This window comes from Monodon monoceros, unplaced genomic scaffold (genome assembly GCF_005190385.1).
Source record: "Monodon monoceros isolate NGI ecotype Baffin Bay Population unplaced genomic scaffold, NGI_Narwhal_1 Super_Scaffold_21, whole genome shotgun sequence".
Lineage (NCBI taxonomy): Eukaryota > Metazoa > Chordata > Mammalia > Artiodactyla > Monodontidae > Monodon > Monodon monoceros.
In genome coordinates, this window is record NW_021703778.1 from 149745328 (window position 1) to 149772691 (window position 27364).

At 44.4% G+C, this 27364-nt stretch overlaps 1 protein-coding gene across 18 annotated transcripts in view; it reads left to right on the forward strand.

Annotated features, from left to right (window-relative positions):
- NRXN3 (neurexin 3) overlaps positions 1 to 27364 on the forward strand; it is a 1692180-nt gene that overhangs the window by 77031 nt on the left and 1587785 nt on the right. For 10 of the 18 annotated variants that reach the window (XR_003795953.1, XR_003795956.1, XR_003795954.1 and 7 more), the window contains one exon: positions 25638 to 25655. The exons of 7 other annotated variants lie outside the window; for them this stretch is intronic. Coding sequence is in view for 8 of the 11 variants with exons in the window: in XM_029238319.1 (XP_029094152.1) it covers positions 25638 to 25655 (18 nt within the window). In the remaining 3 variants the exon portion in view is untranslated. Of the gene's footprint in view, positions 1 to 5873; positions 5889 to 25637; positions 25656 to 27364 lie in introns of all 18 variants that reach the window. One more of the 18 variants, XM_029238320.1, reaches the window with a different exon arrangement.

Sequence of the window (27364 nt, forward strand, 5' to 3'; positions counted from 1 at the left end):
CCTGAAGTGGTCCTGTTTGCTGGTGCGAAGTCTTTGGGGGCCAGGATCTTGATAGTCCCATGGCTGTTGGCAGTGTTAGGGCTGGTGTCTCCACTCTGGCAGGCAGGGCGTTCTAGGCAATTCTGCAACCTCTCCTCCAGGTATGACTGGAATAGAAAAAGTGCAGCGAGAGAGTGTACAGCTTGTATACTCAATAGTTGCTTTCAAATAAAAACGAGTGCCCCACTGCAAGGAGGGACGAGCAAGGCTGAAATCACTTCTCTGTGATTCAAGCAGTGGGAAAGGGCTCGCCAAACACTCACGGTCTCTTCCTTCCTCCTCATTCTCTCTGCCTTCTTTCCTCTCCAGAAGGGGTCCTGTCTCACATGGTTAGCCTTGGAGGGCTGAGGGAATGAGGAAGAGTGGGCCTGAGGGTGTTAAGCCTCTCACCCTTCGGATTCTGAAAGACTAATGGTCATTCCCTAGCATATTTGTTTGATCTAGGTCAGGAAAGACAAGGCTGGAGTTTAGGCTGAGGCAATGTGCTGTGAGTCCTTCTTTTAAGGAGACACACTGAAATGCGGGGGGACTCTGATGCTGTGGGAGAAATCCTCTGTGACGGATGAAGCACAGATCCTGTGACCCATGTAGAGGACAGTAAGACATTTATATCACCTTCTAGCCATGGCTTTGCTTGTGTAATGCACTGAAAACCAAGGTGCATGTTAAGAATCATGGGATAGGGCTTCCCTGGTGGTGCGGTGGTTGAGAGTCTGCCTGCCGATGCAGGGGACCCGATCTGGGAAGATCCCACATGCCGCGGAGCGGCTAGGCCCGTGAGCCATGGACGCTGAGCCTGTGCGTCCGAAGCCTGTGCTCTGCGGCGGGAGAGGCCACAACGGTGAGAGGCCCGCGTACCGCAAAAAAAAAAAAAAAAAAAAAGAATCATGGGATAATATGTTTGGAGGGGTCTTTTTTAAAAAATTGAGGCATAATTGACATATTAGTTTCAGGTGTATAGCATAATATACAAATTCGATATTTGTATATATATTGCAAAATGGTCACCACAGTAAGGCTAGTTAATATCCACCACCATACATGGTTACACAATTTTTTTTCTCGTGATGAGAACTTTTAAGATCAGTTCTCTTAGCAACTTTTAAACATGCAATACAGTATTATCAGTAATACAGTCACCATGCTGTACATTACTGGAGGGGACTTTAAAGGTCATTGGGTCTATTCTAACTATTCATTTCCTATCCTCTTCTCCACTGTATAAGACATCTCTGCCCCACCCCCCACCCCCCAAAAAACCCCTAGTCAACTGCAATGGCCGGGGCTTGGTACTTTTCAAGGCATCCTGATGTATCTCTGATTATACTGAGCATCAGGGAGCCCTTCCTACATGAGGCCAAGGTCTGCTTCTCAGACACTTCCTCACTGGTCCTCATTCTAATTAAAGCAATCTGACCTTTGCCATGGGCCATGTGGGTGAGGGGGATGGGTAGGTCATAACATTTCCGGATGATGCTTTGTAGGAATGAACCCTTGTGCAAAGTAAAATTCATAAGGGATTCTCTAACATAGCACTAACAGTATACACACCACTGAGTGACTTAGAATTGACTGCCTCTGGTTAACCTTAAACAACGTGGGAGGGATTGATGTGGGAAGAGATTCTGATGCAAGCAGGTGATTCGTGCTCCAGGCATTTTGTTCCTAGGGGGCTGCACTCTGAAAGATTCATGGTTAGCCCCATCTCCCTGGTTCTATTATCTGTGCCTCATTTCATCCCCCTAAGATGTCCCATCTTCCTCCATATTCAGCCAGCTTTTCAGCATCTCTGAATTTCCAAGGTGCCCCCTGGAAATCTCTAATGGCAATAAGCAATAAGATGAGAAGTTCTAGAATGCTATGGGGTAGAGGAAAATGGAATTGAATTGGACTTGCTTTACAAGTCCATCGTGGCAGCCAGGGTCAGACACCCCAACAGACATCAAGATTTTGCTAAAAAGCCTAGCATGATGCTTTAAAAAAAGATAAGGGTATGAAATGAAGTAGCTATTCCTGGCAACTGGCCTTGGAAGCATATGCCCTATCCAAAAATGCTTCCTACTCTGCCAGGTTGCCTTGGGTATCCCATGTTTTTGGCACTGTTGGGAAGAAGTCTCCCAGGGAGAGGATTAGGCAGGGCTAGAAGATGTTGCTCCCACATTGGCATGGACTGGAAACCTGCCAAGCAAATGCCCTCCTGCACCCTAAAGGGGATGAAGCTATTCTTGGCTCTCAGCCACCTCCCCATTGACAGTCATTTTACTGACACTGCAGCAAAGAAAGGAGAATTTGTCTCATAATTCATGGTTTAAAATAGTTTACTTTTAAGAGCAAAGCCCACAGCCATCCTTTTGAGTCCAAGCATTAAAATATACTCAGAGTCACCGACTTCTCTGCAGCCCCGTTGTCCAGCCAGGTTCTATGTACTGCATGCCTGTGCAGGGAAATGGGCATGACCATCTCACATAGTCATGTGGTAATTGCCACGTGGGAAGATGATTGGGTTTTAGTTGCCGTGGGAACTTTGTTGTTTGCTCATCCTGATGTTGTTTTCAGCCTTGTGTTAATTCGGATTGGAGCTATTTTTTCCTTGTGTAGAATATATAACCAGTGGGCTATGTTTTGATGTGTCTCATGGCTCCCTTTGGCTTTCACAGCCTTAATGCAAGTTGCAGTAGCTCAGCTGGGTTTCCTGATTCCTTCTGCAGGAGTGTATGCGAGGAGGAACTCTCTTTGAGACCTGTAAGACATGAAACCATGGGAAGACTCTGTTTCCCTTTGTTAATGAATGTTCCAGGCTTGTATGCTAAATGGCATGTCCCTGGTATCTGACAGAAAGCAGGTGCTCAATAAATGTTTGTTACCTTAATAAAGCACACTCCGTGTGGATGTGTGTGCATGCATTTCATGTTTTGTATGCATGCCTGTGCGTGTGCTCACTAACGTGTGATGGATGGATGCAGGTTCCCATCAAGAACGTGAGCTCAATAATGTCTGTTTAATACATTGATTACAGCTATGACTTGGACCACATTGGAAATACTTTCTTTTAATAGGAAGTTCTATTTCTTAAAATAGAAAAGTGGTGTGTTTGCTGTGGGGCAGTTTTCACAGAATCTGTGTCAAACACATGTACATTCCACTTGGTTTGATCTAGTTGAAGATGAACTAGCAAGACTTTTGTTTGTTTGTTTATGAGCCAGTGGTTTTCTGTAACAATCATAGACAGCAGCCAGCCTGGGACCATGTAAATGCTTGTGGAATGGCTGTTTGAGGCAAGCTCGTTGTTGTCACTGGAGATGGAGAGGCCACATTAGCTTGTGTGGATTCCCTGGAGAAGAGGAGGCTCACTGGGGACAAGATAATTGTCCTCGGATATCGGAAGAGCTGCCATGTAGAGGAGGGAGTGGATATCAGACTCGAGGGTTGAAGGGATCAGAGCTACAGAGGAAGATTTCTGATGCTTAGAGCTGTTGGGCCATTGAATGCACAGCTTTGCCAAGTCCTATTGCTGGGAGGGGTGCAGTAGGTGCTGGAGTGACACCTGTCAGAAATGTGTGCTGGTGTGTATGTGCCTTCAAACCAGGGACTCCATGGTTGTTGGGGTCTCAGCAGCCAGGCCTACCCTTATGTTTGATCATGTACGTCCTCTGCAGTTCAGGGATGTGGAAAGGTTATTCTCCAGATCAGTGGCCTTCAAAATGGGGCACATGCAAAGACCACTTGGGGGGATATAGGAAGGAAACAATTAAAATGTATAGTTAACTTATGTGCAAATTATTTATAAATAAATATACATCTCTCAGGAGAACATGGTAAAATTATTTTTCCTAATGGGGAGTTGGTTCAGAAAGCTTTGGAGGTCACTGATCAACACTCAAATCTACATTTATCTCTAATTGGTTATAGTTACTCGACCTGCAGGCTCGCAGGTTTCAGGTGGAGGCTGAGCCCAAAGTGTTCTGGATGCCAGTGGGATGTGTGTTGGGCTCCTCTACTCTGTCTTCAGCTCTGTGTGTGGTGGTCTTGGTTGACCTGGCCAGGTGGCTTTGGAGAGTCCCACGGGAAGTTACTCCAGTCACACCTTCCTCTTTCAGAGGCCTCACTGTTTGGAATTATTGATAATATCTACTATCTCAGAGCTTTTTTCAGCATAAAAAAATCATAGTGTTTGCTGGGGCAACTTTGGATTGTGTAAGAGAACAAAGTCTTTGAAGTATGTTCAAGCATTTGCAAAGCAGTCCTTGATGTATAATCATCTATTTGTTGAAATAGACCATCTGTTTACTGGAATAAGTGAATTTTCTGACACTCACTGAGTGAGTGCCTGTCGTCTACCCTTGAGGATCTTATGGACTAGCTGGGAAGGCTGTCAGGCAAAGAGGTGTTGTACACATTAGAGTCGCTAAAATACCAGGTGGAATGTTTGTGGAGTAGCTCAAAAGGGGATGTTCCACCTGCTTGGGATATGAGGGTGTGTGCTTAGGCTGGGAGCCAGGGGTTGGAGGACATCTTACAGTGCAAAATCTTAGGCTGGACTTGGAAGCTTTAACTAGCAGACTGGGAGGAAAGGGCCCTCAGGGCAGCCCTATGAAGCAGCAGGCTACTCTTGCTAGTAGTTTGCAGTAGTTAATGTGGCTGGATTAAAGGGCTGAGGCCCATGGAAGAGGAATATGAAGAGTGCTTAGGTAGCGCGGGTCTTAAATGTTTGTAAGGACTTGACTGTAAGATTTGAATTTTAGAAAGATGGCTCTGGGGTGGTTTGCGTGAAGGATTGATTGGCAACTGGAAGGCAGAAAGCAGGGGGGCCAGGTAGAGGCTACTGTGTGGTTTTGGTGAGAGAAGAGGCAGTACTGGGGGAGTAGTGATGGAAGAAGGGCCAACTGCAGAGATATTAAGAAGAGGCACTTAATAATTGGAAAGCAATGACCTTTAGTGGGTTTGGACTCAGGCTACCTGGCTCTGACACATACTAGTTGTGTAAACTTGGGCAAAGGACTTCACTTCTCTGGGTTTCAACTTAAATGTTTGTGAAATAGACGTAATAATAATGCCCACCATTTCAGATTGCTTTCAGGCTTCAGTGAGATATCACACATAGAATACTTAGAACAATGCTTGGCACACAGTAAGCATTCAGTGAATGTTAGCCGTTGTTACTAATTATTATTAATGATGATGTTGATGATTGAAAAGGGGAAAGAGGAACTTTGATCATATGCTCTTTTGGTTGTGGGTATAGCTAGGAAAGTCAGTGGGAGGAGCAGATTTGGGGTGAAGGTGGGAGGGGGTAATAATACATTTTGGTTTGTCCATATCCCTCCCACCTTCTCTTCAGAACCTGTAGGATACCTGCAGGGAGATGTTCAGAGGCAGCTGGGGGCAATGGTTTTGCGAGGGAGGAGGATGGGGCTGGGCAGATGTCAGGGTTGTTGTTGTAGGGGTGAGGGAAGGCTGGCACAGGAATGAGGTTGTCCAGGCAAGGAGTCTAACCGAGAGGAGAAGGAAGCTAAACTCCCAGAACCTTAATATTTAGGATAGTAGAGGAAAAGGAATCCACAAGATAGATTAAAACAGATTACCAGAGATATAGAAGGAAACTAGGAACAAAAAAAAGTTCCTTAGAATTCTTTACTGGGCAATGAATGAAAAAATATACCTTCTCAACCTGGTTGAAGTTGGGGCATGCATTTGAATATAATAAAACAGCATCGAAAGATTACGTAATTTAGTTTTAAAAACTACTCACGTTGGTCTTTCTTCTGCCTTCAATTTAGTGAGATCTGTCCATTTGAGAAAATTTCTACAAATGGAAATTTAAGTCTCATATAGAGATGATGAACCTGAGGGTTTTGGATGTTCTGCTCATGAACATGATAGAATTTCTGGCTCCTAGAGTGTTAGAATCTCATGGGAATCAAGAGCTCAAAGATCTGAAAGAAACAAACCCAGAAGAGTGAAGTGATTTGCCCAAGATCAGCCAGTTGGCGTTCTGATTTGTACTTCGTGTTTCTTTGGGACCATGTGAGCTCAACGTAAAATGCTTTAGCTACATTTTTCTTGGAATTGGGCATATTGAACTCTCAGGATACCAGTGGTGACACACAGCTCAAAGCCACGCACCTTCTCCTGGGCTTGGGGAAGAGATTCCTCTCACTCTGGCTCCTGTGAGCTGAAAGAGCAAGATCCCCTAAACTGGAGGTGCTGGAAGCCCCTGGCTCAACAGCCAGTGATATAAGTACTGGTAATTAACTCACTGTGGTTTCTCTACCTCTGCCCAGGGTGGGGCGCTTGGAAAGGAAGCAAAATACTTTCTTAAGGGAAGCAAGGCTCGGTTCTGGTTGCCTGCTTGCTGCCTTCCTCCGTCTCCGACTCTCTGGGCCCGGGGGTGGGGATCGTGTGTGTGTCCATGCTCCAAATGCTCGCTGTGCATCATGGTTTTCCAGGAATTTCAGGACACAGGAATCTTCGCCCAGCTGTGTTGTGTATTGCTGTTCAGCAATCTGAAGTTGCTTATCCAGCGTAAGTCAGGATGGGGAGCCTAGGGAGGAGGGGGAACGCCTGCTAACATTTTTCAAAGCAGAAGAGATTGAGGTGTTAGGGGCCCAGCTGGCGCGTGATGAGAACCAAGAAATGGAGCATACGTGAGCATGCATGCTCACATGAAATCTCTTACAGAGACCCAGGGATGTTGTTCGAAAGTACCTCTCCCACCCCCTACGACATGACACACTGACTGAGGGCCCACTGTGTGTCAGGAGAAGCATTGGGGGTAGAGTGATGAACCAGACAGTCATGCCTTCATGCCACTTAGTCAGCCAAAAGCAATAATCAAGTGATGGACGCTTTGAAAGGAGAAGGAGAACATAACCGTGGGCTCTGTGCTTTCAGGAGTCCCTCTTCACGCCTGGCAGAGCAAAGACTCTGTGAAGGTCAGGGGTGTGATTAAGACGCTCCAAGGAATTACAGGAGGTCCAGGGCTTTTTCTGGACCCAGTGCTCAGGCTGGCTCTCCTAGCCTGAGTCACCCCGCCAAGGATCACAGGTGAAGTCCGTGGATTTAGGGCTGAGTTTAGCTTTATGCCCAGTTCTAGTCATTCTTACTGAGTATGGCCTCAGTGATGCCATTGTAATATCATGGAGATCCTATGATTTATCAGCTGTCTATTTGATTGACTAAATTTAATAACAATGGTGATGATGAACTAATTCTCCTGAAGTGCTTTCTATGTGCCAGGCACTGAGCTAAGTGCTTTCAAATGTGACTTCCTTTGATGTTCCTAGTCACTCTCACCAGGGAGGTTCTATTGTTTTTCTGGTTTTCTAAACCAGGGAACGAGGTTGAAAAGAGAAAGCAATGTATCTGCCTAAGACATGAGTCTGGGCAGTTGGATGATCTGGAGTTTGAGTTCTTATCGCCTCACTGTGTCCCCTCTTCAATCTGGCACTGAACGGTGGCTTCTGTGGCCATTGAAGACCCAATTCCATGCTCTGCTGGCCCAACTGGGGTGCCTCTAGCATGCAGGGGCACTGCCTTTCTTCTCTTCACTAACCTGTCTTCTGACTTCTCCCTCTCCTGCACATGACTGACTTTGATCCCAAATCAGGCACATGTTGCAAAGAGGGACATAAAAACTGTCCTGGAATTCCCCCTCCCACCTCTCCCCGAGCCTTTATCCTTGGTGTCTTACTTCATCCCATGAGCTGTAAATGAACCATGAACTACTTGCACTGGAATCCCATATTTTCTCAGTCTTTTATAACCCACGGTCTCCAAGTCATTTTGTTGTTGTTGTTAGCATAGTCCCACTACCCAAGAGGCCTTGGTCAAGCTTTGGTGGAAATCTTTTGCTTGTATTAAGTCGTAAAATGAATACTGTTACGATTTGCATATCCAACCCCAGCACATACATTTTTATCACCCTCCCCCATCTTGAACATCACAATCCAACCTTCTTCTTTCATGAAACTGTGACTTAAAGAAGCAAGGTAACTTACAATAGGCCACTCAGTTAGCAAGTGGCCAGGGGACTGGGGCTAGAGCCCAGGAGTCCCCACTCTCATTCTAACATCCATTCCCCTACATCACGCTGAGAAAAGAGACTCGATTGATTCAGAAGAACATTGATTGCCAAGCACAATCCATGGTGATCAAAACAGCTGTGCCGCCTGTCTTCATGGAGCTTACAAATTAGAGCTATGGAAAACATAAACCAATAAATGTATAATTACAGTGGTGATGCGTGCTGCAGATGGAAAGAACAGGGTGAGGGGAGATCTGATGAGAGAAGGGGTGTCACTCCTCTGAGGAGCGACATCTAAAGATGAGGAACAGAGAGAAAGCAATGGAGAGGGGCTGCATACGTGCATTGTCACCTGTTCAGTTTAAGGACAAGGTTGATCAGTCTAATATTCACGGCAGGAACCGTGTCTTTTATGTATTTATTTGGGATATGGTTGATGGGTAATACAGATGGACGGGTGGATGGATAAAGAACTGTCTGGGGGGGCTTCCCTGGTGGCGCAGTGGTTGAGAGTCCGCCTGCCGATGCAGGGGACACGGGTTCGTGCCCCGTTCCAGGAGGATCCCGCATGCCGCGGAGCGGCTGGGCCCGTGAGCCATGGCCGCTGAGCCTGCGCGTCCGGAGCCTGTGCTCCGCAACGGGAGAAGCCACAACAGTGAGAGGCCCGCGTACCACAAAAAAAAAAAAAAAGAACTGTCTGGGGCTGGGGAGGGAAGCCTTCAGTGTGACAGCAGCAGGAGAGCAAATCTTGTCTGCTAAGTGGGCATAAACCTGGACATCTCCACCCAGAGTGCAGAATCCTACCGGGGAGGATTTGGGAATAGAATCTCTCTCTAAAGGAAGCTCTGCGTGGAGAAGGTGAAGATGAAAGGCTGCTGGAACAAGAAAGCCACAGTCAGTGTCATTTGCCACCAACCTAGAGAGACTTTTTCCTCTAAGAGCCATATAGCGTGAATCCCACCCACAGCCCAGAGATCAGCTCATGCATTTCCAATAGCTGCCCTTTCCTCCTAGCACTTACATTCCTGCTCCCTGCCCTCCCAGGTCCTCCCTCTTGCCACATGTGTTTTCTTGGTAGGTGAAGAGGTAGAGGGGGTTGCCCTGATCAATCCACACTTTTTAGCTGTTGTTACCAGGGGCATTTATTTATTATTTATTTTTAACATCTTTATTGGAGTATAATTGCTTTACAATGGTGTGTTAGTTTCTGCTCTATAACAAAGTGAATCAGCTATACATATACATACACCCATATCTCCTCCCTCCTGCATCCCCCTCCCACCCTCCCTATCCCACCCCTCTAGGTGGTCACAAAGCACCGAGCTGATCTCCCTGTGCCATGCAGCTGCTTCCCGTTAGCCATCCATTTTACATTTGGTGGTGTATATACGTTCATGCCACTCTCTCACTTTGTCCGTTTACCCTTCCCCCTCCCCGTGTCCTCAAGTCCATTCTCTACGTCTGCATCTTTATACCTGTCCTGCCCCTAGGTTTTTCAGAGACTTTTTTTTTTTTTTTTTTTTTTGCGGTTCGCGGGCCTCTCACTGTTGTGGCCTCTCCCGTTGCGGAGCACAGGCTCCGGTCGCGCAGGCTCGGCGGCCACGGCTCACGGGTCCAGCCGCTCCGCGGCACGTGGGGTCTTCCCGGATCCTCCCGGGGCACAAACCCGTGTCCCCTGCATCGGCAGGCGGACTCTCAACCACTGCGCCACCAGGGAAGCCCTATGACTCTTTCTGAATTATGGTTTTCTCAGGGTATGTGCCCAGTAGTGGGATTGCTGGGTCGTATGGGAGTTCTATTTTTAGTTTTTTAAGGAACCTCCATACTGTTCTCCATAGTGGCTGTATCAATTTACATTCCCACCAGCCGTGCAAGAGGGTTCCCTTTTCTCCACACCCTCTCCAGCATTTATTGTTTGTAGATTTTTTGATGATGGCCATTCTGACCAGTGTGAGGTGATACCTCATTGTAGTTTTGATTTGCATTTCTCTAATGATTAATGATGTTGAGCATTCTTTCATGTGTTTGTTGGCAATCTGTATACCTTCTTTGGAGAAATGTCTATTTAGGTCTTCTGCACATTTTTGGATTGGGTTGTTTGTTTTTTGGATATTGAGCTCCATGAGCTGCTTGTAAATTTGGAGATTAATCCTTTGTCAGTTGCTTCATTTGCAAATATTTTCTCCCATTCTGAGGGTTGTCTATTTGTCTTGTTTATGTTTTCCTTTGCTGTGCAAAAGCTTTTAAGTTTCATTAGGTCCCATTTGTTTATTTTTGTTTTTATTTCCATTACTCTAGGAGGTGGGTCAAAAAGGATCTTGCTGTGATTTATGTCATAAAGTGTTCTGCCTATGTTTTCCTCTAACAGTTTTATAGTATACCAGGGGCATTTATATTCCAGAACATCTAAAGAATTTTCAGCTTGGAGTAGTAGGGGTACAATCTGAGGCGGGGAATCAGCTTGATCCTAAATGGCTTCTGCTTCCTGGGTTTTAGGGTAACATTTATTGAACACTTACTAGTCTTTTAGGCTCTGTGTGAGTAGCTTTATCTTTTGTTACCATTTTACAAATGAAAAGGCTGAACTGCAGAAAGACTACCCATCTGCCCTCTGCCCAGTGGTACAAAAGACACTCAAAAGAACTAGAATGAAATTTTATAATTCTTCAGGAGAATGAGAAAAATAAACATAATGTAGAAGTTTATTGTAAAGATGCATTCAGTTTTTTTTTAAATTCTGAAATTATGCCCTTTTATTTTTGGGGTGTTAAAATGCCTTTTTAAGAAACTATAGTAATACAAAGTGTCATTTTCAGGTTTTTGTTCTTTCTTGGAAAAATTATAATATAATTATCCATTGTTAGTTTCTAAAATTGCTTTAAATTGCTTGAAGTATGAATATATAAAATGTATCAGTGTGAGAACCATTCTTGCAGGGAATCGCTGGGTCCCATGCTATTTTCTTCCTAGGAGTAAACTATTTGTATAATTTTCTTCACTTTCTATTCTGATTTTTTATCAGAAAAAATTGCACCTGGACAGGACCACTGAGATGATATAACTTATTTTTCTTCAGCATTTATCAAGATGTTTTGATTGCACAATTTGACCCTGAGAACTTTTAACTCTATGTCAATATGATCAGGATTATACAAACACTAAAACAGTTTTATTAAGGGGGTGTTTTTTAGAAGCAAATGATGTAGGGCTCATGTAATTCCTCAATCCATTTTTTTTCAGCATAGTTAAACCATTTTTTAATTTTCAATTCATTTTTATTTCACTGAATAATTTTTAACAAGATCAGTTCTGCTCCACGTGCCCTCTGTAGTGAAGATTTGATTCATCTATCAGTTATTTTTTTGTGTGCCTATCTAATTTTGCCCACATAGCTTCTACCATTGTGACCACTCTTTTGTGGTCATTATTTCTACTCTATCCGATTTTCTCACGTCAGATTCGCTAGTCTAAATTTTGTCAAGAATGTTTGTTTCTTCCTTCAGTTTTTCAGTCAATGACGTTTTACCATGTGCATTTTTAGCCACTGTCAGTTCCATTTTGTGTTGATTTTTTTCTGACAGGTCTAATTTTTTTCCAGGTCAATTTTTGCAGTTCATAGAACCATATCTTCTTCCGACAACTAAAATCAGTCTCTTTCCTGACAGTTTTTTAACTTTTTTTAAAGCAGTTCCAAAACATACTTGAGGGGTCATAACATCAGGGTCAAAATACCCTGTGTCATTTATAGAGACCAGTGACCTAGACGAATTAAGAAACCTACCCAAAGTCGTACATAAGGCTCATGGCAGAGTTCTGTTGGGTCATTTTAGAATATAAAGCATCTCTAGTTCAGTAAAGGGCAAAGTAAGATTGTAAAATTGGGATGATGTTGATGGTGGGCCTTCCTTCTTCTACCCTCCACCTCCCGACCCCTCTTCTGAGCTTAACAGAATTCCCAGTGGTCCACCTCCTTAAGAAGTAGCAGCCGGGGCCACTGTTCGAAGCGTCTTCACTTCTCCCTGCTTCCTAGCTAGGCCCCCCTTAAGCTGTGCGTGATTTACAAACAAGCAGGACCAAAAAGGAAAAATCCTCCCTTGTGGAGAATTAGGTCAGTGGCAGAGTTGGGGAGAGGAGGGATCCAGACCTTCAGTTCACTCCCCTTGCCTGAAGCTACTGGGGCAGAAGCCAGAGGTGCTATTGGGAGCAGACCTCTGGGGGTGGGGGGCTGGGGGATGTGTGCAAACATGAAAGCTGTCTGTTTTCCAGCCACTTGGGGCTCCCCCTTCTCTCAACGTATTTGTCTGGATTACTCGAAGGGGGGATATTAGTGTTGTCTAATAACGGCCCTAGATTTATAAGGGATTTGTGTGATTAATGCCCAAGCAAAGTACAGCAGATAGCTTAGAGCTCAGTCTGTGTGGTGGGTCTACACTTCCCATTCTCTGTCCTCTCTAATTGGTTTTGGGGGAGGCTTTCCTCTCTCCTCTTTGTTGTCCTGATTGTTGAAGGCTCTAGCGTTCAGGCCCCCACGGGAGGGTAGCTGAAACCATTTTCCACTGCTGCGATGCATGAGTGAGTGTCTGAGAAGACACTGAAATCTCCAGGCTCACACTCTTGTTCTGTGAAAGCTGCACATATTTGGCCACTTGCTTCTCTGTCCCAGCTGCCACCACCATACTCTTAGTACTGGATTCTTCTCCCAAACCCCTCTCAGGGCACTGGTCCCCCAGCTGTGGCACAGTGAGAACAACTGTGAACTGGGATGCAAATGACGTGAATTCTGGTTTCAGCTTCAACATTGTCCAGCTGGGTGGACATGTCAATTCCCTTGTCTTGGGTCTGTCTCTCTCATCTGAGCATCAAAGGATCCTGTACAACCTTATGCCACTGATCATAATTATAATTAAATAGCTAAATGTCTGTCTGGTTATTTGTGGCCCATCTCCCCACCTAGACTTTAAGTTCCAAGAGTGCAAGGCCTGTGTCTGTTTTGTTCACTAGCCATCACCCCAGTGCCTAGCACAGTCCCTTGGCCATGGATATATGCAACGAGTACACGTTGATGGAATGAACTGGTAAACCAAAAGAGATGGATCTGCTTGACATACCAGCACTCTTCCACTTCTAAAATTCAATGTGTCTACTCTGTTCTCTCTGGAACAATCAAATTTTAATGTTTTTATTGTTTTTAACTGACCACAGACGTTACAAGATAAAAATAGCGATTAATATTAATTATAACTCAAAAAGCATATTATCAATATGTAAAATGTAAATTTCCTTCTAGGGGCTCCCCCTCTGCTTGCTTGATCTCTGCAGTTCCTGGCAGTGGAATGCCTCCTTGCCTGGGTTTCTGAGCTCCCTCTAGTAGGGTCTGCAGAATCTTATTGAGCCTTTTAAAATAGGACTGGCACTAATTAGGCTACATGCATGGTTTTCAGGCTCAAAAAAAAATTATTTTAGGTTCAGAGCAAATACTGTACTAATTTCACATCACAACACACCCTTGCTTTGCAAAGACAAGAAATCAACCTTGTTCATTTCCTGAAAATGAAAGAAAGGGAAGGGTATAAAGGAAAGCAGAAATGCTGACAGGTGCTAGTAGTGAGAAGGCCTCTGTTAGGGCTACTTGCTTTCTTCTGAGGTTCCCCAGGTCATTAGAAACTCCTTTTCTCAGGGCAAGGACCCTTGGGAAAGCACTCTGTTGAAACTCTCCAGCTAGCTTGAGCCAATATATGACGCCCTCCTTTTCAAGCCCCTGGCAGAAACTGCAAATCAATCATGACCCTCTTTTCTTTCAAAGCTCATATGCAGCCTCAGACTCTTTCTTAACACGTTACTCCGGGATGTTACCAATCAAAAAAAATGGAACTAAGCATGGTGCCGGGCAGGTCATTAGGCATTGTATATACAATTGCCTCTTTTGATCTTCTTGACAACTCAAATTGATGTAATGATTCCCATCTCACACATGAAGTTTAAATAACTTATCCAAGGTCACATAATAGATAACAAAGTTGGGATTTAAGCTCAATGCTTATGGTCTTTTTCGTGCACTACATGCCTTGCAGGGAGCCCATCCCTCAGGGGTGTCAATCTGACCACTGGCCTGTTTTGGTAAAAGTTCTTACAAGATTTCTCTCCACTTAATTGTTGCTGTTTATCCTCTGGGGACCACTGCAAGGTTTCTCCAGCAAAAGACTTTGAAGCAGTCTCTGTCAACCCCAAATCCCCCATTAATGCGAAGTGTGATACTAGATGGCTGTATATGGCCACCCTATCATGTTTATACACTCTCTTGGTTATTAGATTTACTATAACTGCATCCCCAGCAGTTATTTTGAGTCTCTAGCACGTAAGTCTGTGTCTGGCATGTAGTTAAGTGGTCGATAAATGTTAGCTATTTCAAACTGAACCAGATACAAAGTCTCACTATGGGAACTAAAAGGGTGAGGATAAAGGCTTGTGATAAATTGAAAGGCTTCCCAGCTGTTCTGAGAGCCTCAAAGCCAGCCTTTCTCAAACTGTGTTCTGTGAGATGTTACTAGGTGTTTTACGGAAGAAAAAGTGTCCAGTGTTCCAAAAACATTGGGGAAACTGCAGACTGTATCCCCTCTTGGACTTCACAATGTACCTTAGTGTAGGTGTGGCTTTCTGAAGTCTTGCCATAGAGATACTTGATTACCTTGCTTTAGCTCACTGTTTTCTAAATGTATTTGACCACACTTTTTTTTTTTTTTTTGGCAAGCAACTCCTGTTCACATCTTGCTGGGTGTTGTATTTTTATGGAATTCAGTTTGGGGTATGTTGCCCCAGTTCATAATTCTTTCTCTGAAATATGGATCTGGAGATCCTGCCCAGCAGAAGATATTGTGGACACTCAACAGTTTCCATCAGTTTTCCACACCAATTTCTTGAAATTTGCCCCCATGTCACATAGGGTGATAGATTTGGGTGGTTAGACCAGAGAAGGAAGAAATAATCGGGGAAGGATGGGTTGTGCTGTGGGAAGGAAAAGGGCTTTGGATTCAGAGAAATCTGAGTTCAAATCATCGCTACTACTTATGAGTTAAGTGGACTTGGGGATATTAACTTCTCTGAGCCTTGGTTTCCTCGTCTGTTAAGTGGGTCTACATCAGGATTAAATGAGGTCATATACATCCGACACTGCCACAGGCACCTGACACATAGGAGGCCTTCAGTAAATAGCAGGGATTATAATGAACTGTGATCCCTGTATTTCTCTTCTTTTAAAATTTCTTTTGTAATATCATTGTGAATAGGGGCTCTACTGAATGTTTTTCATACCAGGATCTAGCATAGGGGCCAGTAAGGAATTGCCGCTCGATTAATATTTCTGGAGTGAATACAGGAATGACATAGCAGTTTATTGTTTACAGAATGCTTCCACATTTACAGTCTCATTTCAACCTCACTGCAACCTGGTCATGTAATTGGAGTCATTATTCCTGCTAGTTATGGGTGGGAAAGCTGAGGCTTAGAGAGGCTGTGTGAGTTGCCCAAGGTCAGAGAGCTGGTAGTAGGCTGGAAAGTCAGGGCTCAAAACCAGGGCTTCTCTAAGCAAAATGTGGTGTACAGTAGTCCCCTCTTATCTGCAGTTTTGTCTTCCATGGTTTTAATTGCCCACAGTCAACCATGGTCCAAAAAAAAAAGGAAAATTCAGGGAATGAACAATTTCATAAGTTTTAAATTGTGTGCATTTCTGAGTAGCATGATGAGATCTCGTGCCATCCTGCTGTGTCCCACTCGGGATCCCCACCCATCAACATCATCTGATTCTGACGTCCAACCATTGACATCACCAATGCTCCAGGATCACCCCAAGTAGATAATCTTTCTTCTGCCCTATCATCAGAGGGTCATTAGTAGCTAAATGCTACATCACAATGCCTACATCATTCACCTCACTTCATCTCATCATCTCACATCGTCACGAGAAGGGTGAGTACAGTACAGTAAGATTTTGGGAGAAAGAGAGACATCACATTCAGATAACTTTATCACAATATAATTGTTCTGTTTTATTACTGGTTATTATTGTTAATCTCTTACAGTGTCCATCTGCTGTGAGGACTTTTCTAAAACCCTTGTCTTGTTAGGTGGGGGCCTAATGCAGGTGCCAGCCTCATGGCCTAAGGTGGGGAGTTAGCAGTTAGCTAGAGATGCCTTTTGTTTGCAAGGCTTAAACAGCTGGATAATTTATAAATTAAACTTATCATAGGTATATATGTATAGGAAAAAACATAGTATATATAGTGCTCAGTACTATTTGCAGTTTCAAGCGTCCCCTGGCGGGTCTTGAATGTAGTCCCCATGGATAAGGGGGAAACTACAGTATACAAACAATGGAGTATTATTCAGCCTTTAAAAGGAAAGAAATTCTGACACATGCCACAACATAGATGTGCTAAGTGAAATAGACCGGTGACAAAAGGACAAATACTCTATGGTTCCACTCATGTGAGGTTCCTAGAGTAGTTAAATTGCTAAAGACAGAAAGTGGAAGGGCGATTGCCAGTGGCTGGGTGTAGGAGATATAGATAGCTGTTGTTTAATAGGTACAAGACTTTCAGTTCTGCAAGAAGAAAAGAGTTCTGGAAATGGGTGATGGTTGCACAACATTAGGAATGTACTTTATGCCACTGAACTGTGCACTTAAAAATGGCTAAGATGGTAACTTTTATGTTATGTGTATTTTACCACAATAAAAATTTTAGGAAAACAAAACAAAAACCCCAGGGCTTCTGATTCTAAGCGTGGCGCTGTTTCCCACATTCTACAACAGCGCCCCCTACAGAGGAGCAGACATAAGCCTCCTCTTCCAAGGCTCTTAGTACTGAACTGCAGAATTTGCAGAACTCACCTCCACTGAAACCCTTGCTTCTTCCAGATCGTTCTTCTAATTGGCATAAGCCCTGAGGAGTTAGTCTTTCCAGAGAGCGAGGAGTTCTTGGAAAGAGGGCAAAAACTCTGTCTCATGGAAATCGCTCAGGTGAGGAAATGTAATAATTATGATTCACCAGCATTGATTAGCACTCCCTCAGTGCCAGACACCCTCTCAGTGCTTTTGCATACATTAGCTCCTTATAACCCTAACATCAGTCCCCATGAACTCTTTTCATCTTGCAGAACGGAAGATAAGTAGATTGTCCCCATTTTACAGGTGGGGAAGTTGAGTCTCAGGTTAGTTATCATGCATGAGCTCATATACATATTGTGTGGAAGAGCCAGGATTTTCACTCAGCTCTTCCTGCCTCTTAATCCCTGCGCTCTCTGCAGGAGACAGGGAGATTGAAAATGTCTGCATCTAGGCTGTTTTCCTAATTTGAGGATTGACTGATTTCTTCCCCCTCCTGTGATGCACTCCTCTCTTATCCTACCAGATGATGGGGCATCCTCTCATGTGGGTCAGTTTCTCCTTTGATTTCCTGGTGTTCTCTGAGATGCAGGTGTGTACTTTTCTCCCTGTGGGTCATGCTCATTTGGGGAGGCCAACACCCATTTCTTTACCTAAGAAGTTGGCACTTGGAGCCTGTCTCCAGCAGTGTCCGTCCGCTCTGAGGACTTTTCTAAAACCCTTGTCTTGTTAGGTGGGGCCTACTGCAGGTGCCAGCCTCATGGCCTAAGGTGGGGAGTAGCAGTTAGCTAGAGATGCCTTTTGTTTGCAAGGCTGGATAGAAGGCTCAACTGGGTACTTTCCGTTTACAAGGGAGGTGTCAACAAGCCAGAAGAAACATTAATAATAACAGTTTCAGTAAGTGTTTATTGAATATTTACCCTGTGCCTGGCGTTGTACCAAGCACTTTGTATGAATCATCTCATTTGGTCCTCATAGCAGTCATTTCAATTAGGTACAGTCAGTTCTGCTATAATGCTTGTTTCGAAAATGCAAATTTGTTCCAATGCTATTGATATATTAGGGAACAATTTGAGCATAATAATTTTGCTTTTGATTGTGCGTGATTTTGCCCATGAGAAGCTCTAGGTGAAGGCAGAAAACTGCAGCCAGATGAACCAAACTGTGTAGGAATGCACAAAGCGCACACACCTGAACACGTGCCAGCTACTTCAGTTACCAGGCATGTTATGAGCCACACCTATCAGCATCTGGTGTTATAACTTCCGGTCCAATTTCAGATGACCCTTCTTTCATTACTTCAAAGCAACTTGCAAGTTTCCCACTTCCACAAGCAACTTCAGGTCTTTTTCAAGTGCTATACTTACTGTATCATTTATGCATTCCTTAACCGTTAACACGTGTAAAACGGGTTCCTATCTTTCATTATGTGTCACTGATGAAGTTTTGGGGTACTGTGCCCCAATCCTATTTTCCCTGTAAGCCCTGTGGTTTCTACTACGTGATTTTGCATAGCACATTGAGTTTTAGGGATGCGTGGGTGCTTCTAGCTGAATTGACTCCACTGCCATTATTCCCATGCGGCTGAAGAGGAAGGTAAAGTAAGAAACTGAACAAAAATATTTTTAATAACAAATAGTGAAGACAGGATTTAAAGCCCAGATTGCTTTACCCACCGTCTGTGCTCAGAACCTCTAAAGAATTAAAAAAAAAAAAATCACGAAGAACAAAGCCCACTGTCTGCACTGATCTCCGACTGTATCTGTAACAAGTAGATTCCCTCTTCTCCCAACTGTCAGTCAAGCTCAGGCTCCTCAAGCCACAGCCACTACAAGTGTGTTGTAGCCCCTAAAGTGTTCGGGAGCAGCGGAGACCTGGCCCACAGGAGTGCCATCCTCGTTCCTTCCTGTTTTTCATCCTACCCCTCTCCCCGCCGCTGCCTTCCCAGGCAGCCTGGCACCTGACACAGCGGCTACCCCTCCGCTCCATCTTGCAATCTGGAGTTATTAGCATCAAAGAACAAAAGCAAACAGCACCAGGGCTTGGGAGGGCTCAGTCTTCTACAAAGGCGGATAAATGGGCTCTGTGTCGGGGATGAAGCTAACACCACCTGGCCTTTTGTGGAAAGACAGCTCTTCCTGTGTTTGAAGAGCTCAGATACTGAGAGCCAGAAAAAGCCCCAGAATGCAGGAAACCCAGCCTCTTTGCTGCTGGAAGTTTGCTTTAGCTCTCAACTAAAAAAAAAAAAATACTGTTTCTGTATATTTGTTCCTGAAGTAGAAGGAAGAATCTTATGCTCATTTTCTTCAGGGACAAGAAAGGATAGACTGCTGGGGAGATGCAGTCTTTGCCTTTTTAATTTTTTTTCTCCTAATGTTAAGTCAGGTGTAACCCTGAGTTGAAAACCTGCCCGATGTCTGTGGGCCTGGGATAAGAATACACATGGAGGCTAGGGGTCAGCCTCCCTTCTCTCCAGTTGCAGCACCACAGAGATCCTTGTGCACATTTTTGTGGGTGCCCCAGCTGGGAGAAGTCAACAGCTCCTGCAAATAGCTTCCCCTTGGCCACTTCTTGACTTGGCGAGTACACACATCAGTGGGTCGGTCTGCTTTGGGGAGAAGGGACACGGGGAAGAGGCCCACGTGGATTTGGGGCAGTCTGGGCAAGGAATTCAGAGTACCTGAGTACCTGAGTGTCCTCGGGGTTAGTGGCAGGTGTTGCTGGTGCTGGGTGGGAAAATCCAGCTGGCCCTGTGGAGTGCTCAGTTCATGTGGTGGGATGTGGCTTCAGAAGGGCCAGAGCAGGCTCCTCTAAAGTGTACAGCCCGGGCAGGAACTCCAGTTGTCCAGACTTATGGTTACACTGCATTTGGCCGCCTCCTTCTGCCTGGGTTATGCCTTTTTCTCACTCCTACGAGATGCCCAGTATTCGTATCCCTAATTTATAGCTTGATGGGTCAGATGGTACCTATCCTGGTTTACTCTTTTATTCAGAAATATAGGTTGACCCTTATCTGATGTGCTACGCTGAGTATAAGATGTGTTAGTAATGACAGAGCCTCTTCACTGGGCCTTAATTTCATTATCTTGTAAAATGGGATGAATAATGTTCCTACCTGTTAGGGTTGTGGTGAGAATTAAATGAGAAGATGTATATTAAGCACTTAGGACAGTGCCCAGCACACAGAGAATCCTCAATGAATGTGAGCTTTATTATGATTAGTATTGCTTTGCGCCAGGGACGTAGAGGCATTACCCCATTTTATCCCCAAATTCATCCTCTGGTATGTGATGATGGACACAGTAATTGGCTCTGGAACGGACATGTGACCTAAGCCAAACCAATGAGAGCCTTCCCAGGGAATTTACTGGAATTACCAGGAAATAGGCTGCTCTCTTTTCTCTAGAGCTGCCAGATTCCATCTTTGTTACCATATGGAGACAACTCACCTGATAATGAGGCCAATGCTGAAGAAAACAGGGTTCATAATCGAGTAAGGGCATTAAGAGAGACCCAGAGTCCAATCCCAGGTCTGCCTTTCTGTCCATAGGCACAGACCTTAACTTCTCTGAGCCTCAATTTTCTCATGTGTAAATGGAGACACCAATAACATCTATATCAGTGAGTTGTATCAATTGAGATGATCTAGTCACCATTCATTGCATATTGCTGAGCACATCTTGTAGGCCAGCTCCTCCTTAAACACTGGGGATACAAGCAGTGAATGAAACAGGTAGTACTGCTCTCATGAAGCTTATATTCCAAGGGAGATTTAAACAATAAAAACAGACCCATCCTGTAATGTCAGATACTGATTAGTGCCATAAAGAAAGGGAAAGCCCGGTCAATGGTAGAGGAGGGTCCCTATCTTAGAGAAGGTGGTTAGAGAAAAATCTTTCTAAGAAGGAACATTTGAATGGATACCTGAAGAAAGTGAGGACCAGTCTTACATCTGTCTGACAAAGACTGTTCTGGCAGGCAGCGGAATAGCAAATGCACGGGCTCTAGGCAGGACCTGCTCCATTCATGTTAGTTCCTTCTGCTGTTTGACAGGAGGGCTGAGGACTGGCCCATATAAACTGGCACCCTCCCTCTCCTGTCTTCCAAGCTCTGGCGCTCACACTGACCTCGGTGGATGGCAGGTGCTTGAGACATTGTTGGGGGTGGGACCCTGATGAAAAGGAGTTCTGATCCAGGCTGGGGCCACCTCTGTTAGGAGTGCCATGCTCAAACCAGGGATGGGAAAGCCACAAGAGAGGAAAAGGATTTGAAAGCCACTGCCACCCTTCACCCACTCTCTTTGGCATCACAACCAGGGAAGAGGTAAATTAGGGCAGTCCCACCTCTACTCAGTGCCCCACGGAGGCTTACTGCGTATTCAACAATAATTTCAGCCACAAGTGAGTATGCTCAGCGTGGTTATTTTAAAGTTCAAGGGAAACAATTTCCTGCAATTTGGGGAGATGCGGTTCTTCTAACCAGGTGGGGGAAAGAAAGGACCCTCCATCTGCTGCTGTTGCAGAATATGGCTCAACTCGGGGAGCCCTCCCACCTCACCTCTCACTTGGGCTAGATCATTTCAAGAGGCAGAAGTCCAAGATTCCCCCACTTGCTACTTTTATACCTCCAAACACCCACCCCACGTCCCTGGAGGAGCTTTGGGGAGCATGGGGCAGGCTGCACAGCCAGGCTCCTGGAGGCGAGGTGCAGCCAAACCTTCTGGGACCCCACCTGGTGAACTCTGCCTTGGGTCTGACCTATTTTCTAGGAGAGAAAATAGAATATAGATTTAAATGCAGTGGCACTCTGGAAAACTACAGGCCTAGCAGTGTGAGAAAATAAAACAGCAGGAGGGAGCTGAGGAAGTGTTGGCACAGGAGAGGATGCCAACTCCCCTGGATCAATCTCATCTGGTTGGCAACTGCCTTTTCGTTGGCAATTTGCGCCCACTTTTTATCTATCAAAAAATTGATACACACACACACGTGTGTGTGTATATATATATATATATATATATATATATATATATATATATGTATATCCTCTGATCCGTCCTAGGGCCCAGTGTTGTTGCCTCATACACAGACTCCAGGCTGTGTACCAGCAGCAATGACAGCCTGAAGTGCTCTGGGGATGACCACCTTGGAAGTGGGGAGGCAGCAAGGCATGGAGTTAGAAACCCCCAGCTGCATCCTTAAGTCAGACTTCTTGCTGTGTAACCACAAGAAAGGTTGCTTTTCTAAAAAATACCCTTGCCCTCCCATATATGAAGGTAATAAAATTACCAGCTAACATTAACTGAGGGCTTTCTAGATGCTAGGCACTGTTCTGAGCTCCTCCTAACAACCCTAGGAGGTAGGAACTATTAACACACCCATTTTACAGATAAGGAGACTGAAGCACAGAAAACTTAGGTGACTGGCACAAAGTCCATGCAGCCTGAAGAGCCAGAGCCTGAATGCCAGTAATCCAGCTGTGGACCCCCCTTTCTCTGCGTTAATCCCTATGACTTGGCCTGCAGGACATATGTACCCTTGGAGCCAGGGTGAGGGTGGGGGTCATCTTTACCAAACCACAGGGATTAAGGGTGGGAAAGGAGATTCCCCAGAAGACAATTGGGACTCGATACAAAAAGAAGGGGGAAACGCTGCTGGATGCACAATATACCAGATGGGTACTGTGGAGCTTCCGATCGCCCCCTATTCTGCTGTCCCACTGCCATACCCCAGCCTTTGCCATTTCATTCTGTTGGTCAGAATTGAGTGCAGAGATTCAGGTCACTCACTGCTTCTTGGAACAGGTGCCAGGTGATACTGTGTCTCTTTTCCTCAGGTTGGACATGAATGCTCAGAACTGCCTCTGGCTTGGTGCCACAATCAGGAACTGAGCTTGGACACTGACACCTCAGCTAAAGAGGGTTTTTCGTGGTGGTCTGTTGCCCCTCTTTGGCAAGAGGAGATACTGTATTTTCTATATGCAGGACTAGAACTGGGCTGTATTAAGGCTTCAGGAGGGAAAACAAAAGAAATAAGAATGGAATTTTTTTGCCCCTTACTTCTGCTCACCTAGAATTTTTGAACTCCCCTTTGCCCCAATTCTCGCTGAGGAGTGGGAGGGAGGAAAGAGACCCAGAAGGAGGGGAGGGCTGGAGCAACGTCTTCGTTCACAAGCAGAAAAGTTGAACCCAAATCACCAAACGAAATACAACTTAATTCCTGTTGTCAGGCTTCCCTGGTGGTGCAGTGGTTAGGAATCCACCCGCCAATGCAGGGGACACAGGTTCGATCCCTGGTCCGGGAAGATCCCACATGCCGCGGAGCAACTAAGCCCGTGTGCCACAACTACTGAGTCTGTGCTCTAGAGCCTGTGAGCCACAACTACTGAGCCCGCGAGCCTAGAGCTTGTGCTGCGCAACAAGAGAAGCCACCGCAATCAGAAGCCCGCGCACCGCAACGAAAAGTAGCCCCCGCTCGCCGCGACTAGAGAAAGCCCGCGTGCAGCAACGAAGACCCAACGCAGCCAAAAATAAATTAATTAATTAAAAAAAAATTTCCTGTGGTCTCTTGGTGTTTTCAGGGAACCATCTGGTCAACATATTTGGGTAATTCTGTCCGAGGTAATTCAAAATGGTAACAATCAGCGCAGCAAACGTTTATGCAGTGTTTGCCTTGTACTGAGTTAAGTGATTTACAAGTATTTAATCTCATTTAATTATCATAACACTATCACGAGGGAAGCTGTGTTATCTTCCCATCTTATGGCTGAAGGAAACAATCAAATTCACTGATTAACTCAAGGTCATCAAGCAGGTCAGGTTTTGAACCTGGATTATCTGTCTCCATAATTTAGGATTGTAAATACAGTGCCCAATTTAGTGTCAGAACTTTGGGGTTCCAAGGTGTCCTATCTCCCTTGGGTCTTGGTGCCCACGAAGAGTGCGTTTCTATGAACAACAGTGTTGACACTTTCACCATTGAACTCCACCATGTGTAAATAGTTTGATACCCTGCTTAATGAAGGGGTATTTTTACGACCACTATTCTAGGCAGTCCATCAGTCACGGTTAATGACTCTGCTTTGTTATTTACACAGCGTGTTTTGCCTTTCCACCTCTTCTGTTTTGCCTCTTTTCTTCCTCCATGCTGCTACTCCACCCCTAAATCTAACAACTCACCAGAAAACCTGGAAGTGGGTGTGGCTGAGGAATGATTCAGAGCTCTCTGTAAGTCTCATTGAGCAAATACAGCTTCCAGGGAATGCAGGGTGTGGGCTGGAGAAATGCCCGGCTGTTGCCGCAGGTTAAGTCAGCGCCTGGATTCTGTTGGGGCAAGAGCCCTAAGGAACTCGCTGGAGCTCTGCAAATCTGATTGCTGTAGATTAGAAGCACACAGGGTAACTGGGAGGCTCTCACCACTTCCTCATGGCTTCAGGTGCTCACTTGAGCTTGCAAACTGAATTCCGGTCCCATATGCCCTGGAGGGACCTGGGTTTCAGTTGAATGAACATTGAATTGGGTGGGATTCAAGAGATCCAGGGTCTTTTCTAGGATCCCTTCCCTCAACTAGCTGTGTGACCTTGGACAAGTCTCTCAACCTTTTTTCATCCTCCACCTTAGCAAAAAAGAATTGAACTAGATAATGTCTACGGATGTCCCAGACCCACCATTCAGTGATTCTAAGGGAGTCACCCAGGATGGCCTGGATGGCCAGTGGTTTCGTGAAGTAACCCCATTCCTTTTCCTAAGCTGTAGTATATCCTACCAGGTCAGGTCTAGGGATTTTAACAATGCTTTGGGCTGCTCTTGGTTGGGCTTCCCCAGCATAATTCTATTTTACATTTGAGGGGAGGAGGAGGAAATTGTATTCATGGAGATGAAGGGAGCGGACCGTTCTTCACTTTTTGAAAGTTCATTGGATTAATTCAGATGTCGACCTTCCCAAGGCTGGATGTTTATTTGCAGTTGTCAGAAGAGGTTTCAAATGGCAATTTCTGTCATTAATGATGGTGTGAAATGCAAGGAGAAAAATTAGGAGAGGCAGAATTTCAACTTGTGTGGCAAGTGATCTACTCACACACAATCTCATGCACACGCATTGCTGTCTGTGATGAAGAATGGTCACTGGGAATACTGGGGAGGGAGGGAATTATAAATGCTTTGTGATCTTGTGTCCTCCAGTCTTATGAAGTGAATAACGCTGCAACTTGCTCTTAATTCGTATGCCTTTTCCTTTGTTCCTCAAGGGAATGGTTTATTATTATCTTTTCTCTCTGTGGGGAAACCTTGCTTGACTTCATGTCCAGTGTTCTGTAACTGGAGGGGAGGAGGATTTGCTTGGGTATTGGATTGCAGAAATCAACCAGAATATTTTAACCAATATTCTTGCAGGATTCCAGTCTGCTTAGCTCTTTGGAGCCCTATCTGATTCCAGGATGATGTCTTTTCCGGACAGATGTGAAGCTCACCTCTCTTGCTACATGCACAGTGAAAAGGGAGCTTGGCCCCTCGGCTTGCATGGGTGGTTTTTGGGTGATGGTAGAACTAAGTGCTCAGAGTCTGAGCATATGTGGAGTCTTGCATGAACTTGGTAGCCATGCAAGGACACAGTGTATTGTGTGTGTGTGCTGCTAACACTCTTCTTCCCTTTTCTCCCTCTTTCTCTCCTCTCCCTTTCCCTCCCTTTGAAAATGCTGCCACAGATGTCAGTCAAGGTCCAGGTGAGTCTTTGTGTTTGTACAGCTGCTGTGGAAATTTCCCCTCTGCCAGACTGTGCATGGTCTGCCTCTGAGGGAGACCTTTTCCTAGGGACTCTAAACAGAACAAAAATCTAAGTACATTGCATTTTCATTGATTTAGGTTTATAAGAAATGCCTTGAATTGAAGGATTTGAATTGGCTTTGAAGAACCATATTAAAATCAAAGGAATGTGGTTCCCATGCTTATACAATTACTTTCTTCTGATTAATATTTCTGGGTGAATAAAAGAAGTGGAAATTGTGCAATTTTTGAAACTATTTTTAAGAGATTTTCTTAGGATATGTATTCTCCAATTTAATAAGCATTTTTGCCTTGTCTTCATAAATCTGCTTATCTTCTATAGCTTCATGTGGTTGAAAGTTGAAGATATGATATACTTAGCATGGAAAATATGATGTGGGTAAAAGAAGGTTTCTTTCTTTATATTCTAAGAAATGACTTTACTTTTCCACAGTGGAATTAGCCATATTTTTTTTCTAATGCTTATAATAACTAATACATGTTCACTGTTAGAAAGAAAGAAAGAAAGAAAAGAAAAAGAAAGAGGAATGGTTTTTGTCAATAGACAAATAGATACTCATCCAGAGTCCTAACTGTAGGCAATGTGTGTGTGTAGACACATGTATGTGTACACACGTACACATAGATGCATGTGAGAGGAATAACCATTTATAGATAAGAAGTGTCAGGTGATATAGAATGGTTGGAAACCATTCTAAACTGTCTAGAACTTTGGGTTAAGAGTAACCCTACCAAATAAGAAGGGGGTATCATCTTTCTAAGGTATTTTCACATATATTTTCTTATTTAGTCTTTTTAATATTTAATTCTTACAGCATCAATACAGGATAGGTATTGTTATGTACATTTTGTTTATTTAAACTTTTTATTTTATATTGGAGTGTAGCCAATTGACAATGTTGTGATAGTTTCAGGTACACAGCAAAGGGACTCAGCCATAAATATACATGTATCCATTCTCCCCCAAACTCCCCTCCCATCCAGGCTGCCACACAGCATTGAGCAGAGTTCCCTGTGCCATACAGTAGGTCCTTGCTGGTTATCCATTTTAACTATAGCAGTGTGTACATGTCGATGTTACATACATTTTAATGTGAAGGAAATTTAGGGCCTGACAGATTAAGCAGTTTGTGCAGGTCATAGGGCTTGTCAGCTCATTGGAATTTGAACTTGGGGCTTTCAGACTCCAAAGCCCGTGCATACTGCATTGGAACATGCTGGGTCCCATCGCAGAATTTCTTCACTTGAAGATCTCGTATTTCCTAATGGGACTATTGTTTATTTTTGCGCAGAGGTAATGTGACTTTTTCTTTATTAGTAGCACCCCTTCCAAATGAATTTATCCTTTATCGCTTTTGAATATGTAAAAGAATCAGCCAGACTTAAGTAGGGTTTCTGATCATTGATCTATATGGAATATTACACAACACAAAAGGCTAATACTGTTATCCCTACCAAATACACAGGGTTTCCCTGCCTCTGTTTCTTCTGCCTACCCCGCACCTTTGAAAAAACTGGTGTTTGAACCAAAGCACAGGACAGCATTTTCTAGGAAGATATCATTAAATTTATTCTATTTAATAATATTTTAGTTCAGTCACTCACTCAGCAAATATTTATTTATCGAGAACCTACAATGTACCAGGCA